Raw genomic sequence first — 17,180 nt, 5'->3', positions numbered from 1 at the left:
TTCAAAACTGTTTGTCTTAGCTGGGAATGAATAGCCAATGACATGTTGCCACAGTCTCTTTTGTCACAAGGCCACCACTCCTTAACAAATATTAAAGAAAATAAATAAAGACACAAAATTGTTAGCCAAATAGACACACTGGCTCCTGGACAAGCAAACATACTGACACTTTATGAATGATAAATCCAACCATCTCAAAATTCTTTTGTATTCTGCTCTTTACAGTCATGTGTGGATTTGGCTTGGCAGCTTTCACCGTTGATAGCTGATCTCTTCATAGTACGTATCATTACATTACATATGATTTTTTCGTTCTCTTGAGATTTGCTTTATTTCTCCCTATGCCAAATTAACTTCCCCCCCCGTCATAAAATATACTGGCTCTAATTTGGTGTCAAGGTAATGAGGCATTTAAAATGGTACTTTGTTTGATCGAAAAATAAATAAACAAAATAATGAACATGTGGCATAGCTGCATAGCGCATGATATAGTGTACTGACCGTGCGTGAGGGATTGCAGTGGCAGGGCCGTTTGTCCAGGCTGAATAGTGAGCAGCCCTTGCCTCTGAAGGTTGAGCAGATGTTGCTGCTGGACCTGCTGGACCTGAAGGAGCTGCTGCTGGAAAGCCAACTGCTGCGCTGACACCTGCTGCTGAAGACACACACGTTGTCACAAAATGGAGTCACTCAAGCTCAAGAGCGAGTGTTAATATTTAAAGCTCTTTTTCAATCTACAAACTGAGCAAAAATATATAAATCAACATTGCATATTGAATACATTCCAACAACTTATGACTACCAGTTTGATGGCGCTATGGATCAGGAAACTGGTTTTTGATCAAATCAATAAAGCAACCGTTTTTGTACATGGCTAGTGCCAGCACGAGCAGGAGGAGAGAAGGGGGCACTCAAAGCTGTGCCAAGTTGTGTACCACACCCAGTTAGCTAACACAGGATATGCCGCACTTTTGTTTACTTCTCACAAATGAGTGCATATATAAAACGAAAAAGTCTCGACAGTGAGCAGCTGTCAGGTCGCTTGTTAGCAGCTCGGAAATAAAAGCCGGATAAAATGGATGTGGAAAGGGTGTAAAGCTCTTAGTTTGGATAAAATGAGAGAAGAAATCTTATCGGGTCAACTTTTGAAAGGTTCTTGAACCAAGCAAGGGTGACGGACAGAAGCTACAGATGAAATGTGATTTGATCCAAAAGATGAGACGACAAAGACGACGACATGACGGGTTCCAGGGAGGGTTCCGGCGGCCTTAAGGACGAACTGCGATTTTCTATGATCTACCATATTAATTGAAAGGTAGATGGCTTCTCATTTTCATTAGTGCAAGAGAAGTTTTAGCGGTTTGCCCTTCGCAACTTCCTCACTGACAGTCTGATACAAAGAGTCGTACCACGGGGGTGGTAGTTCACAGGGAACAAGGCCTTTCATCAAAAATCTTAATAAATACAAGTTGGCTTCTCTGAAAAAGAAGAGAAAAGAACCAAACACTGACTATTGCAAATTAATTTCACTCTCTTCAGTCGTTGCATGTTTTATCTTCTGGGCCGGGGCGGTGGGAAGTGTGTGTGTGTGTGTGTGTGTGGGGGGGGGGCAGGTCTCCTGTGCACTCCCAGCATGCAGACGCGTAAAAACCACACGAACCAACAGACCAAATAAGAGGTTAACAAGAAGTGGCACAAGGGAGAGAAAAATATAGACCCCGACAAATGATAAAGAGTGGCACTGGCAGGCCTTTCATTGTGGAGCTTCAAATATAAACTTAAAGATCTTTGAAAAAGCAAATTTTGATGTCTTTAAAATAAAAAGGGGGCACAAAGCAACAACGGGGGGTTATTGTCTGGCAGTCACTAGGGAGTCACAGCGTAATTCTTATTCTGTCTTTTGATGGCTTCCCGAAATGCCAAAGAGAAAAAAAAAAAAAGAGCGGCGAGAGAAAGAGACAGCAGAGAGGGGAAGCCTCGCGGGGTTGCGTCTATTTCCTGTGATCACACATAATATGCTTGCAAAGTTATTTTTCTCTTCTATTCTCATGCTCCATTCAACTGATCAATTGGCCCTCCTTGGCTCCTCCACCCCTTTCCTTTTGTCTCCCTTGCTCCTCTTGTGTTTACATCAGATGCGACTTCGTGACAGGCCGAGGAGCCGCGCTGTCATGTTGATTTATGGGAGCATCACGCCACAACTTGTCCAAACTGAAGCCCGCAGTTCATTAATTAGGGAGCTTCGACTTTGAAGCTGCGAGCTTTGACAGTGCGCCGGCACGTGAGCGGCGTGGATGGCGAGCTGCGTTTTTCCAAGCTTCCTCTCCTCCGCAAACGCTCAACTCAATGGGGACCGGTGAAAATTCCCTGATTGTCTTTGAACTTCTTCTGACCGCACAATAATTTGCTTTGTCCATAGCGACGGCCGTTTCCGCCAATCATTAGCACGCAATAAGCCTACGAGCATGCCCCACTGTATTGGGGGGGGGGGCAGAAGAGTGCAAACGAGAAAGATGGGGCAAGAAATAAAAACCGCAACACAGACAACAAAGCTGGGAGCTCTCGCCGCACTGATATCTCACAATTACATGCCTTCCCATCCGCTGCCATTTCCATGTTAATCACCAAGAAAAGCCTCTCAGATTTACATGCGGCCCTTTTCTTGCCCCCCTCCTCCTCTTGCCTTCCATTATGTCCTGCACACGACTCTCAGCAGCGCTCATGTCTTTGTTGCGCAGTAGTAGTAAGGCTCCAAAGAAAGGCAAGGAAAATATTGTACGGGGACAGTAGGGGGAAATCAAAACTTTGAAAAGTATTTCACATCATGACTCACTCGTTGCCATTTAAGCAGAAAGTCTGACATACTAATCAGAAGCATGGATGCACTTGACTCCCCCCACCCGCCGCCTCCCCCTTTCCGTGCTTTAACCACAGTCTGGAGGCAGATGGCTTTGAGGGAGGGTGCACGCATGTCTTCCATGCTCTCTGTCTGCTCAGTGGTTTTCACACTGGCAGCCAGTTGCAGTGATGTCAGTCTTATTACCTCTTTATTCTGCTTGCTGCCTCCATGCTGTTGGAGGAGCTGGAGGTGGAGCTGTTCCTGCTGTTTCTTGTAGAAATCTTGGAGTTGCTGCTACAGAGAAGCCAGAGAACCCAGATGACATTTGGTGAGATATGGACACCTGTGTGAAAGGGAGTCGGCCAGCGTGTTTACCTGCTGTAACATGAGGGCCTGCTGCTGCTGGAGAAGAACCTGGAGCTGCTGAGGGCTCAGGACTTGCTGCTGAAGGATCTGCTGCATTTGCTGAGGTGTTATCACTTGAGGTGTCATCATAGCCACTGAGACTGGAACCTGTACAGAAAAAAAAAGCCAGGTTATCCACAAGGCTGTATTGTATAAATCAACAAGAACAATATTTTCGTTTAACGCGGCCATTTGCTCCCGAGTGGTTTCAATTTAACACTCCCTTACAACAATGCATATCAATTTTGCCACTCTACCCCTCCTAAAAAAAGAAAGAAAAAAAAATGGGCAGGCAGGGATAACTCATGCCTGCAGAGTATTTGTCCGCCCATATCCATCCTCTTGCTTTCAGCAACATCTCTTCATCACGCACGCTCACACACATTGCGAATGATCTGCATCTCTGTGTTTGCCACTTATACAACATGGCAAAGGCGCCGTACCTGAGGAGGCCAAACTCGCAGGACATGTCATGTGAGAACATTTCATTAGACTTGCTGTCAACATTGATCTGTTCTTGTGACAATTTGGAGTGCCCGGAGGAGGAGCCAGGCCGACGAACACGCGGGCCTCTAACAAACTCTTGGAAGGTGCGAGTGCGTGGCTCTTCAAAGCCGCTGATTTGTTGTGACACTAAAAAGGCCCCACAGTTGTCAGGGTGCCTTAATTGCTCTTGTGTCGCGGGGAACTCGCCGTCTATCTGCAGGCGGCGATGTGCGGCGCCATTAAAAACGCCTTTCCTTGACAAGTGAACGAGAGACTTTGTAAACGTACGTCAAAGTGTTTTTCCCTCTCGAAATTATTCACGTTTTTGCAATGAATGCGTATGTGCGTGAAGGTGTTAAAATGTCGGGCAAGCTAACGTTTGACAGTCAAGGTCGCTCAAACGGTACCGGAATGTCACGCTGAAATGATACAATTTAGATTTTTTTTTTCATCAATTTTGATGGGATGTTCTCTCTTTTTTTGACATACCTGCATATCTGAAACATTTGAAGTTTGACCACATATATAATATGGCAATAATAAATAAGAGGAGGACTGTGCTGTAATTAATTTCTTCATGATATAAAATGCAGTGAGCTGTGTTTGTCAAACCTCCAGCCAATGAATGAGATTCAACCTTAATGCAGGACTAACAGGTTCTCTTATTTTCGGCGGTCGTAGCGGGGAGGGGGGGGGGGGTCGAGGAGGAAAATGCAATATGAATCCCGCTCGCCCATTGTATCTTAATATGCAGTTCATCTTGAGTTTTGCACATGACTTGTCCTGTCATCTGCATAGGCACCCTCCTTCTAATTCCCTAATTTCACAGTCATTTTCTTACAAGGTCTTTTTTCTCTCGGCATCACTAATTTTTATGAACTATTCTGAAGGTCAAGCGAGCGGCCCAATTTTTCTGACGTGCAAATGTTAAACATCATATGATGCGATTGTAATGGATATTCATTCTCTCTTCAGTCTAGTCATGAACGCATTTGGTCATTTTATGAGCGCGCATGTCACAGTGTTCAAATTGTGTATATCAAAACGACATTAAAATGATGTTAAAACCCAAGAATGGCAAACACATCAGGTTTTTACACACAAGCGCTTCTTCAACAGTAACCGCAAATTCCATCAAGATTGTTCTGAATTTGAAGAGCTTTAATTCTTTACATCTTTGTGTGATTTCCAGCATCTGACTCACAGCATCAACAGCCTCTTACAGACTCCCATTTTATGACCTATTTATTACCTACGTATATACGACTGAGGTTATTAGCAGCGAGAGGGATTGTCCGCTTCTTAACCTATCGATCAATGTAACTATGGCCATTTAATCCTGCGCCCGAGGACTGAAAATCTGCCCAAAACGGGACGCTATTGAGAGGGAGGGCAGGAGGGAGCACTTTAACAAGAAAATATCGTCCTGGCCGCTGTATCGTTCCCATTTAACGCAAACACAAGACGCCGGTCGCCATTTGGAGTACTCCCATATGGTGTTCGCTGTTATCTCTGGGATTAATCCAGATGATTTACAAAAGATACATTACCATCTAAAGATAGTCTACCAGAGACACTGGCACTAATAACGAAAGGGATCCAAAGAGCCCAGCTCTAATCTACTCACAAATATGAGTGTGTTCGGGAAAAAAAGAGGACATTCTGAGGAAGCCTGAAATAGTTGACGTTTATGAATTTTATGAAGGTGTGGCACTCTCCAACATTACCACCTTAAACATTCTTGCACAGCTGCAGACTGACAGAGGCAATCGTGTGTGTAACCTCGGGCCTGCTACTCGTATACGGACACATTTATACACATGTCCAACTTCCACAAATATGTCACATTCTGGACATCTTGAAATAATCTTGGCATGTAAGATTGACATTGATGGCCAAAACATTTCGGAGCACCAAAATGTATGCGCCCTTGTTCTCGAGGACTTTACCTCAAAACAAATATGAAAGATATTAAACAAAAGCTCAACTGTTAACACTGACAGGATTGCAAGATAATAAAGATGCTTCCGAGACCCTCCCGAGATATGAGAGGTCACCGGGCTGCTAGAAGGAAGGAAGGAAGGAAGGAGTAGAAGATGACATAAAAAAAAAAAAAAAAAGGAAATGAAATGAGAAGGAGAAAAGAGAGACATTTTTTTCGCCTTTCAACACAAGAACATAAGAGGATAAAAAAATAGTGAGACTCAGACATTTCACTTGCCGTTTGGCTCAAAGTAAAGTCCAGGTGGGGGGCCTTATCCATTTTTTAATTCTCACCTCTGTGGTCATTATGGCAACCAATTTTAACCAAGTGTCCTGCATTCAAAATGTCAGAAATAAAGATTTGATCTTATTACGTAAGAACATTTTGGATTCTAATATGAACACTGTACAATTTGTACCACCCATAAATTAATAAAACGTTACAAGCCAAAACATTTAATACCGAAGATCACAAATGATGAAAAATATTTGATATGCAAATTTCTTTTTAAATAAACCCAGAAAATGTTAAACAATTAAGATGTCTACAGTGCATATACGTAAATGGGATCATGAACATATTTAGTTTGTGATTAAATGTACTGTATAAAAAATTATTTGGACTCGCTTCATTCTACATTTTTGGGGGGGGGTTGCTGGTCCCGCCGTTAGACTTAAATAAACAAACTGGTCGGCAAAGCGGGTGAGCTCATCCCAACAGCAGCTGAGTAGTGTGCCTCACCCTGGTTCTCACCACTGCTGATGACACCCAGCGCCCACACACACGCACACATGCACGCACACGCACGGACACACACACACACTCACACACACACACAAACTCACACTATGAAAATGCTTCAGAATGTCTTGCAATACCAGATAGAAAATCATATTTATAAAAAAAAAAAAAAAATACAAATACGTCCTTCCATCCTCACTATTCTGATGTAAATGCCAAGTCGCACAGACCTTCGGATATGTATTTAGGAGCCAGAATATATTAAAAACATGGACGTTGCTCATAAATTAGGAGAGGACTGTACTGTCCAATACAACACTGTTTGTTTATTTGATCTTTTACCGACAATATTGCACAAGAACACGCGTCTCATCTTTGCTACTCGGTTATGCAACGGCATGTCTTTGAGACGCATTATTTCAGTCAATTGAGATTTAATTAAGATCGCAGCCTATAAATCCCTTTCAAATAAAACTGTAGTCACAAGACAATGGTTGACATCCTGCTGCTGATTGTTTATATTATCCAGCAAAGAACACCTAATCCTTGTTTCCATGACGGCAGACAAGAGGAACACAAATTGTGTCGCTCCGCCAATCTTTACTGTCGAAAGGTTTCGTGCATTTCTGGAATTGACAAAACTTGTGGCGCAAAATAAGTCCTCCTGGGAGGTGCAACTTGCCAATATTGCCTTAGCCCTCATTCTTTGAATTATACAAGCCGAGTGGTGAAAACGTTGACACCTCAGCGACGATGTTGACACTTTACATTGTTAAGCATCTACAAGTGGCAAGCATATTCTCTAAACAGTAGTGACATTAAAAGACAGACTAAAAGTTGTTCTTCTTTTTTTTGAGTATACATTTCTGTGTGAGACAATGAAGGCAAGACCAAAAAGGATCGACTGGTGGCACACACATTTGCTCAACTATTCTCCTGTCTCTGCTCTTGTGTACTGTCAGCTCGTTTCACTGCAAAGCAAAGGCCACATTTGTCCAGGATATCCTAACAAACGGAGGGACACACCTCGAATCCGTTTGCCGATGTTGTAGTTAAGAAATGACAGGTGCTGGCAGCCCCTCTTCTTGACAGGCCACTGCGCAAATCAGGCCCCCGCCTGAAAGGGCTAATGCACAACTAATGAACAATACATCAACTTTGATTACAAACTGTCAAGCCAATCAGCTCGCACTCCAGCTCTCCCAAAGTGTGCGGCTCGGCGCAGCTGCCCGGCATCGCGGTGCACGTTGCCCTGTTGACGTTCGATTCGGCTTAACCAGCTGACAATCTGCTCAACTGTTCTTTACTTATACTTTTCCACCTACCCACTTTTTGAACACTCAAATATGGTGCATAAAACTTTACAAAATCTGAAGTAGATCCAAAACTTTAAAAGAATGTTTAAAATGATTGGGATAATATTATCAGGGAATTAGATCAAAAATGTATCACCGTGCAATAATACATATGATCACACATCAACTTTCACGAGACTATTCATAAAGATACGAGTGGCAGCGTGCCTCCAAATGTATTTTGTATTGATTCAGCTAAATACAAACTCTGATAATTTAATTCAAACAAAACCAAGCAGAGTCTGGCCAATGACAAAATAAACAGTAGGCAAAAAAACATACTTTGATCAAATTCTGAATGCCCAGCTTTGGCACTACAACAAACAAAAAGAAAATTCCACTGATAAAATATTTTACATAAAACAACAACCGCAGAAATTATAGTGGAAACAGGCAATGTGACACCTGTTTTCCTAAGAACTGTCCATAATTAAAACATCATACAGAGCCTTTCTAAATCTTGTTTAACTGGTTAGTCCACTGTCAGAAAAGTAAACAAGACAAAAGGAGCAGAAAAAAAATGCAAGATGATTTACTTCCAAGGACTTCAGTTCTTAAGACTCTTTCCCACACGAGGAGTAAAATGACAGATAAACGAGCACACTTTCGAAAGAAGAAAAAGTAACTACTCCAAACATCCCCAGGAAAATATAAAACAGAGACACGGAAGTGCAGATAACTGTTTTGGTTTCTCTTGTCAGCAGGCATGTGAAGCAAAGTAGTCAATTGTGGCTCATGCAAATGTGCATGACACATTTAACCCATTATTAATGGCAGAACATAACAACAAGCAGACAATACATTTAGAATTTGGCCCCCCGGTCAAATTCAATTGTCAAGTTTCAAAGTAAAAACGCTCGCTATATCAAAGAACTCAATCATATTGACAAACCTGACAAACTCCATTTAGCTGGCAGGGTAAACAGAAAGCCGGGCCACGCGGTGTGGAGTGAAGCAGAGCGGAGAACAGAGCAGCCACGGAAAGAGAGAGAGAGGAGAGGGGGGGCAGCACACAGTGGGAGTGAGAGAGTGGGTGAGAGAGGGAGGGAGATAGCAAGAGGCAGTGGCAACGCAGGCAGGCTGAGAACAAGCTCTGTTGTGCTGTAGCGTCTCCGATCTTCTTCGGAATACAGACGGATTGCACGCGCGAGGTGACTCCCAGGCTGACAAGATACAAAACTACCCAATCAACCACACCCTTCTCCACCAATCACAAGCATCCCTCTAAACATCATTAATTCAAATGGGGCCACACAATGGAGAGCTGGAGGCTGAGCTGCAGGTGAACTTTGCAGAAGGAGGGGGATGAGGGCTGTCCCTTAAAAAAAAAAGTTGACCCTTTGACCTCCACTGGGACTCTGGCCATGCTATGTAAACAATGGAAGCCTATAGATGAGAAGCCTTTTAATTAAACAACAGATAAGTACACATTGCTATCCAGTGGAAAGAAAGAAAACTTGCCAAGCTATCAGCCCTTGATTGTTCTGCTCAATGGAAATTGAAATGAGTGGCAGAACAAAAGTTGTGACTCAACAACAAATGATTAAACAACTGACGCACTGTTGTTTACACAGTTTCCCAACTGCAGAGGTTTATGACAAAAATCTCCATGCCGTGTTGGAGTATATTATGTCATAAAAATGAATATGAAAGTAACACATTTCTCCCAGTTAGTGACCCTTGCGCCTTTAGAAAAACTAAAAAGGGAGAGCCACTAGCAAGCAATCTTTTCAATGACATCCCAATGAGAGCAATTATTGCCGTGATAACGTCACACCATTAAAAACACCCATGTGCACTCACTGAGCAGCCAAGACATGAGAAGAAAATAGACCTCTGCCACCTACTGGAGATGAAGTTGAACTGCCCAAGGGCTTAGACAGCAGGAGGCAAAGCATGCCTTATGTGGCCAAACCTTTTTTTTTTTTTGTAGCACCGGCTTCATGTTATTACTCATCCAAGAGTACATCAAAACCTAATAAAAGGCTGAAAGTTGCCATTAAAACCAATTTTCAACAGTGATAAAAATAAATCTATTCAACAAAGAATACGAGCAAAGATTAACACCTCACTTTGTTCATGATTGTGAAAATAAACAGCAGGCAGCGACCGCGAGTTTTAACGCATCACATATCAACAAGCTATAAAGCCTTGGCCAAGGATGAAAGAATGTTCACGGGTTGCACTCCAGTCCGCAAACACATTGGTAAAATAAACACCGCTAAACACGGTATTGGCGTGACAAGCCACTTCTCTCGCCGGCTAATAACTAACAATGAGCTGGGCTAAGCCGGCCCGGCCCGAATTAATTATTGAATGGGACACCTCAAGTGTTCAAAGTGACAATTCCATTGTATGTCACACTGAATAATTAAACGCCGGCGAAGGTGCTTTTATTTTCTATCCGAGACGGGCGAGACAGCTCTCGCGCAAAGCTCCGCAACTGCATGCGTGCTCGCTCTCAAACGCACACGCGGCGGATGAGGCCAAGGGCCATCTTCTTCTTCCTCAGCATCTTCCCTGGGGTGGCATGTCAACGTATTCTCAATAAAACACCTTCTTAGCAGTAATAGGCCACTGTTCTCATTTCAACGCTCCCAACGGCCTTGTGATAAATTTAGCAGACACACAGTTCAAGCATCTCCTCTCACACGCGGTCTTTCTAATCCATTGCTTCTGTGCCAGCGCCATGTAAAATAATTACACTTTGGTGTCGATGGGATGCACGCTATATAGATTTTATTTCCCCGCGCGCAGAGAAACATCAGTAACCTTGAGCCTTGGACTGCATCCCCGGTGATAGTTTTCGGGGAGGAGTGAGTGTTTGTGCCCGTGACAGAGTGAATTGCATTATAAAACACTCCCATTTCCTGCTTGAGTTCAAGTGAAAGTACTGTAATGCCTGGTTAGGCTCAGCCCTGCTCCGCTCCGGCTGAAGAAACCGATACGGCTCCAATTACAAAGTCTTCTCAAAACTCAAATGCAGCCGGGATGGAAGATGCCAACCCGTGCCTCAATTGTCCAAGGCGAGTGAGTGAGTGAGTGAGTGAGTGAGTGAGTGAGTGAGTGAGTGAGTGAGTGAGTGAGTGAGTGAGTGAGTGAGTGAGTGAGTGAGTGAGGAGGTGAGTAAGATGGAAATATGAGAGAACAAACTGCTTGCAGGGAAACGCGGCACAAACGGAGGCCTGGAAAGGATAGAATGGCTCCCAGCGCTGTGACTGGAGCTGATTCGACACTCATCATCTTGGCTAGGAGAGGAGGCGAAACAGAGCAGCCCCCCCCCCCCAAGTGCTTGTTTGCTATGCAGAATTGGGACAGATGACTTCATTCTGACAGTATTAGCCCAAACCTGGATTGAATCTATACAGTGCGCATAATGCATTTTTACAACATGACAATGACAAAAGAGACAGCTTGATCCTGGGGTTTCACGCGAGAATCATTCTCGGTTTTGGGCTGATCATGAAGGACAGAGTGTCTCACCTCAAAGCATATAAACATGATTTCATTAGTCTATCACCTCCAGACGTAAAATAACAGACAGAAACATAGAATCAAATCTTTTGAGAATCATCCACTTGAATGTGGATTTTTTTAAACTGAGCAAATGCACGCAAGAAAAAAGGTATTCAATTTATTCATTTTTTTTAATCAACTGGCTGCAACAAATTGAAATCATTTGAATCCAGATATATTATTGAAGTAGATGACTTAAAAAATGTATCTGGATCGAGGCAATTTTATGTTGTGCAAGCACTAAAACTAAAATTGAATAAATACAACAAAAATCACTGCACATTTGAGAAAAAAAAAATCTTGTCGCTGAGAAAATAAACATCTCTGTTTTAAAAATCGAGCAAAACGCTCAGGGAGATCAAGTTGCAGCTCGTCGTCAGCCGACACAAATGTCTCCTTTCTTGCGCAATTCGCATTTCCCTCCACTGTTGTGACTGTTTACATTGCACAGCCTCACTTATTCTTGTTTTTAGTGACTTCCTGTGGCAGCGTTAGCTGCACTTCAGGTCTGGCATATACAAAAGCAATTCAGCCTCTGTTAAAAGGATTTGTTTTTTACCGACAAACAAGTAAAAAGGTGGGCTCCGTGTGGACCGCAGCAACTCTACCTCTGATCATATAATCTCATGCTCACTGCTGCAACTACTTTGACACTCGTGGCTACTGGCTGACTTAGTTTGAGAAACACCTCATAATGCTGTCTCCGATCACCCTGCGGCACTGGCGGGCGGGGGTGCAGCTGACAGGCCTGCCTGGCTGGCCCAGTGCTCTAATGACTTACAGATTGGTGCGCTGTGGTATACATGTGTCAGGGCAATGCCACGGGCCCATTGCAGAAGCAGTAGGAGCCTCAAAGAAAGAAGGACGGCAGCTCCTCCTCGTCCTGTCGGCAGGAGGATTGGCCCATGGATTGTGTCACATCACGCTTAGACCACAAACCAAGGATGCAAAAAGCGCATGCGCTTGAATGGGGGCGTTTGAGCGCCACACAATTTAAGGGCCTTTCATCCTGGACACACCAAAGACATTATCTGTTGACCTGGAGATGCCCCTCAGCGAGGCACCACAACAATGGTGAACAAACACCAAGGCAGAGAAAGGGAAAGAGGACAAAAGCAGTATATAGAGGGAGGAAAAATATTACTACCTTCTTCAAAAGTAGTAAATATTACCCCGTGTAATTCATACCACCATAAACAAATCAAATTTAGATTCCAATACCTGACAAGGCGATCAGCACATTAAGGTGAAAGTCCACAAAAGAACTTCCAAGTTCCCTTTTCTGGAGGAAGCAAACTACTTCTGCTATGATGCAACTCAAAACGGCCTTGTGGCTCATGCTTCATTTGTTGTGGTCTATGTATATTTCATGCCAAATGGATCCACCTCCGAGTCAAGTCTGCACCGGGAACATTAGCTGGACTGTGGCCGACCGATCGCTGTGCCAATGACATGAATAATGCCGGCCAATCCCGTCCCACAAAGAAATGCAATCCGGGCATCAAACGAGTAGCAAAGACATCATGTTAACATAACGTCTTCAAGCCGCGCTGAATAGCGCTTAATCCCGCAACGGGAGGTTGATGCCTTTCCCGGGATCCCTTGCAATGCAACGTCTGGCTAGCAATGACACCTACGAGGCCCCCCTCCCCTTCTTTGATGCCGGTGGACTATCAGCAAGGGTCCGACAGTGTTGTTCCTAATTACCTATTTCTCTATTCCTGATCCTACGGCTGGCATAATTAGTTACCTGGGGCTGCAATCCAATTTGAAGTGATGACAAGAAAGTGATCCATGAAAAAGTAATAAGTTAAATCCAATTTCAGCCGGCTTCTAATTAAATGCACATGGAACTAATGAGTCAAGCCTCGGCATTTCACTGATAATGGTAATTAGTGGGGTGGGAGTCGCTGGCTCTCGTCGTCGTGTCACTGTAGGTGCGAAGCGTTAAAGGTACGAGTGACATGGGTTGCTTTTAATTACACGTCAACCTGTCAATGTAATTCGTTGGCTTTTCGACCGGTCAAGTATGTTTTGCTGAACTCCATCCAGCGAGTGAGGAAGCTGTTTGTCTATCGAGGATGATTAAGGTGCCTCGAGGCAAGATGGGATAAAGCGGAGGCCTCTTTTATCCAGACGCAGCAAAGGAGTAGTGCGTGTGCGGGCACCCCGGTTGGCGCCATGAAAAGAGCTATCGAATGCAAATCAAGTGCTCCACGAATACCACTGTGAAGTCACTTTATTTTCGATGCTGTGTGTACACTGCGCTTCATTATTTTGGACTTGATGAAGAGTGAATTGGAAAGTACGCCTCTAAATCTCCATCTCCAAATGAGTTAAAAGTCTCTAAGCGCATCTTCTTGTGCCTAATGGGAAGAGCACAGCCTTTTCCACACATCAGGTGCTTTTATGAGGTTTACTACACAGCCTAATAACTGCTGGATCATGCCTTTTATTAACTAGTCTGGTTCAACGGCAAATCATTATACAGGGTGTTGGTATAATGGAGACGGTGAACGTTCACGCTGATTGCAGCACCGGCGTGCTTTTAAAAGGGGACAGTAGATGAGTCGGCGAGAGAGAGAGAGAGAGAGCAATCTGAGATGTACTCACAACTCATGTTTACGCTCTGAATGTGATTGTGTGGGACTGGGATTTGTTTAATGAGCAGAACATGTAATTCAGAGATAAACACCCTCCGGACGTGTGGCATTTGCATTGCTGCAAATTTAACCCGGCAAAGGAGAACAATGGACATCAGGCAATTTATGCTGTTAGTAAAGATACTCCAGCAAGTCTGCGCTCTTTTCACACCAAGTGGGCATGAGTCGGGCGGGGTGGCAGGCAACTCTCTGTTCAAAAGCTGAGTGACAGCTTGGCCAAGCTCTGTGTATACATTAATAAATTAGAATTCTAATTTTGTCTTTGTCTGCCCAAGATGGCCGAGTACTTTACTGTGTACCAACAACTGGCTGGACGCAGGAATTTGCGATTGTGCTCCCCTCTGTTGACCTCTGAAGCACAATTCCCTGCCAGGCTGGCGAAACTGTTGGGTTTGATCCCTTTAACTTATTTGAATCCTGACAAATATGCACATAACTGAAAGGTCATCGCAGTCATATTTCATCCTCTGGAGCAACTCTGAAGACATCTGCACAACAAAGAAGCTTTTTTTCACAACCTGACATTAGACCTAGCCGCTACAATGGCTCATTAAAAAGGGCTCCCAATGGGACAGTCGGGGTATTAAATATTATATATACATGCACAAAGGACAGGGGGCTCCCTATTAATCACCCCATATGCCCTGAAGTTGTTAGCAATTTCACACCGATACAAACAACGGATTCGCTCGTCCAAGCAAAGATACGCCTCATAAGCAGCATGCAGACTGAATGGAAAATTCAATCATGTCAACTTAGTACCTGTGCAGTAGCAGCAGTTAAAACTCAGAAGCAATGAAAAAAAAAATTTTTTTCAATAACTGAAGGGTAGAAACGGTACCCAAAAATGTTTGCCGGGCACTATAAATGCGCGTTTACGTTGCGTGATGCGCTTGTGTAACCTTTGTGCATGTCGTAGGTCGACGCGAGCCATTTACATCGCACTGGTAACGAGCTTCGGCCGGCTAGAGAGTGTGGCTAAAAACGGTGCCGAATCGCTATTTAATCAGGAATCAACGCCTCTGTGGTAGTGAATATCTGCCTTTCAATGATGCATTTGTGTAATAGAATGTATCATTAAAAAAAAAAAAAATCATCATTTGAACTTACATTTTGCTTTTAATTTGAGAAACAGAATCAGACTGATAAAAGCATAAAAGAGCTAGCAGCAAAAGCAAAATATTTCACAGTACCTGTAGGCTTTGGTCTTTGTCATTTGTTTTGGGCGAACTGCGGCCAGTGTTTTGTTGGAACTGCTGCTGCAGAAGTAACTGCCGTGCTACCTGGAGAGTCTGAAAGAGAAAATAGGTTAAATGATTTTTTCATGAAGCCCAACAGAAAAAGTGTCTAACAGAAATATGTCTGGTGAGTGCACACCTGTGCCCTTTTTTTTTCAGAGCAGATGCTTCAAAAACAATATTCTCTGCCAATGAACAGATAAACACAGCCGACAATCGCTTGATACGCTCCCATGATATCATTTACCGGAGGTAAAGTTGGTATAAACAATGATCGGATGACAAAACACAAACTCAAGTGTATCCAGAGAGAGACGTTCCATTGAGAGCATTTTATATTGTCTGATAGTTATCAGAGCTTTTGGCTCTCCTTCAGCTCTGCCAAACTACAATCAAGAAAGCAAATAAACAGCTTTATGACTGCCTCAAATATCTGGTAAAGGACACAGCCTTCTTGGTGGAAAACAAAATACAGTGAAGTCACATGTTTATTGCTCCAGCTACTCCCTTTTCCCTTACGATAAATAATCAAACATGCCATCCAGAGCAAACAAAGCTGACGAGTGCTGGGGGGGGGAGACTGCGGTCTCCAAAACGGTCAGCGATACCAAGAAAAGCAAGCCTTGTGTTCCCACAGCGAGCTGGCCTGTCTCACACCTCCACCAGTAAACCATCTGGGTAAATAACCAGCTTCATTCTTTCCACCATTCTCAGATGATTGCTCCCACAATGAAACAAAGAGTCAGGGGCACATCGCTCATCTCATCGATGGAAAATCTATCCGTTTTCTCTTCGATTATTGGAGCAATATTGGGATAAATGTAGTGAATGGGCGCCAGAAGATGCTGACGTGTGACTTTGGCTTTGAAAAAGAGTCCAAGTCACATGGGCGCCTGGATGAAGAACTGAAGGATAACTTAGTGATGAAGAATTGAATGTAATCAAGAAGCAAAACAGTCAATGTTACTGAAAAGTCACCGACAGCAAATGTGTTTTTTCTTAAAAAGATGTCAACATGATTGTTTTTCCACTGTAACCGATGACAAATGCAGTGAGACATTCAAGTGTGTGTGCGTGTGTCTGTGAGTGTCGGCATACGAGTTGAGTCAACAGGATATGATGGAAAGTTCAGAGAGCAATGGAGAAAGAAATGCATGTCTGAGTCTTCCCTGACTGAAATGTTTGTAAAAATATCATGAGTATCAATTAACCTGTACTGATTCTTTTGTCAACCTCAGTAAAGAATCAAGTCTGTTAAAAAATATTGAAAACTATAACAAAATACAAATTATTCATAACATGAAAAAAAATTAGGTAACGCTCTGCCTCAGGAACATATCAATTTAGCAAAGGCAATTTTACGGGGAATTAGAAAGATTATCAGCCCCATTCTATTCATGTCAACGGTTATATGAAATCATTCTTCTAATTATAGCAAGGACAATAATTATGTGATCACACAATTGAAAACAGAGTCATGATCATCTTGACTTTGGCAAATTAAATTCAAATTGCTGCCTGACGGCACTTGACTATTTCTTCTGGGTTATAAGACAAAGTGACTTTTCAAAGGCGACTAAAGCACCAAATAGGAGTTTTTCTGTCACCATCAGGAATGTTGCTTTCAAGCGTGCACAGTCTGCTAATGTTAACATGTAAACTGCATCTACATGTTTACATAACACCCAGTCTACTATTTCAGAGCTTTCTCCTCCCTCAACTCTTCAATCTCATCTTTTGATCTTCCATTCAGAGATAGCGCTCACTTGAGTCACAACTCCATTCTGATAGCCGCTTCGGCCAAACGTGATAAATAAAGCAAAGTGTTGACAGCCACAGAACACCCTTCACACCTAAAAATTTAAGCCGTTTTCTTTTGTTTGGACATCCAACGGGTTGATTGAACAAATCAATGCACGGGCAGAAAACAGTTGAGCCAGATAACTATGCTAAGCA

The 17,180-nt window shown here is 43.2% G+C and overlaps 1 protein-coding gene across 13 annotated transcripts in view; it reads right to left on the bottom strand.

Moving 5' to 3' along the window:
• foxp1b (forkhead box P1b) overlaps positions 1-17,180 on the bottom strand; it is a 90,190-nt gene that overhangs the window by 24,539 nt on the left and 48,471 nt on the right. For 9 of the 13 annotated variants that reach the window (XM_085923432.1, XM_085923430.1, XM_085923420.1 and 6 more), the window contains 4 exons: positions 15,180-15,278; positions 3,212-3,349; positions 3,041-3,130; positions 502-652 (listed from right to left, as the gene is read on the bottom strand). In XM_085923432.1, coding sequence (XP_085779558.1) covers positions 502-652; positions 3,041-3,130; positions 3,212-3,349; positions 15,180-15,278 — 478 coding nt within the window. Of the gene's footprint in view, positions 1-501; positions 653-3,040; positions 3,131-3,211; positions 3,350-8,699; positions 8,964-15,179; positions 15,279-17,180 lie in introns of those variants that run through there. The other 4 variants (XM_085923424.1, XM_085923425.1, XM_085923427.1 and 1 more) reach the window with 4 other exon arrangements.

Source organism: Syngnathus leptorhynchus, chromosome 11 (genome assembly GCF_054491065.1).
Source record: "Syngnathus leptorhynchus isolate UIUO chromosome 11, UIUO_Slep, whole genome shotgun sequence".
In the NCBI taxonomy this organism is placed as follows: domain Eukaryota; kingdom Metazoa; phylum Chordata; class Actinopteri; order Syngnathiformes; family Syngnathidae; genus Syngnathus; species Syngnathus leptorhynchus.
This window is presented reverse-complemented; position numbering and strand designations above follow the sequence as displayed.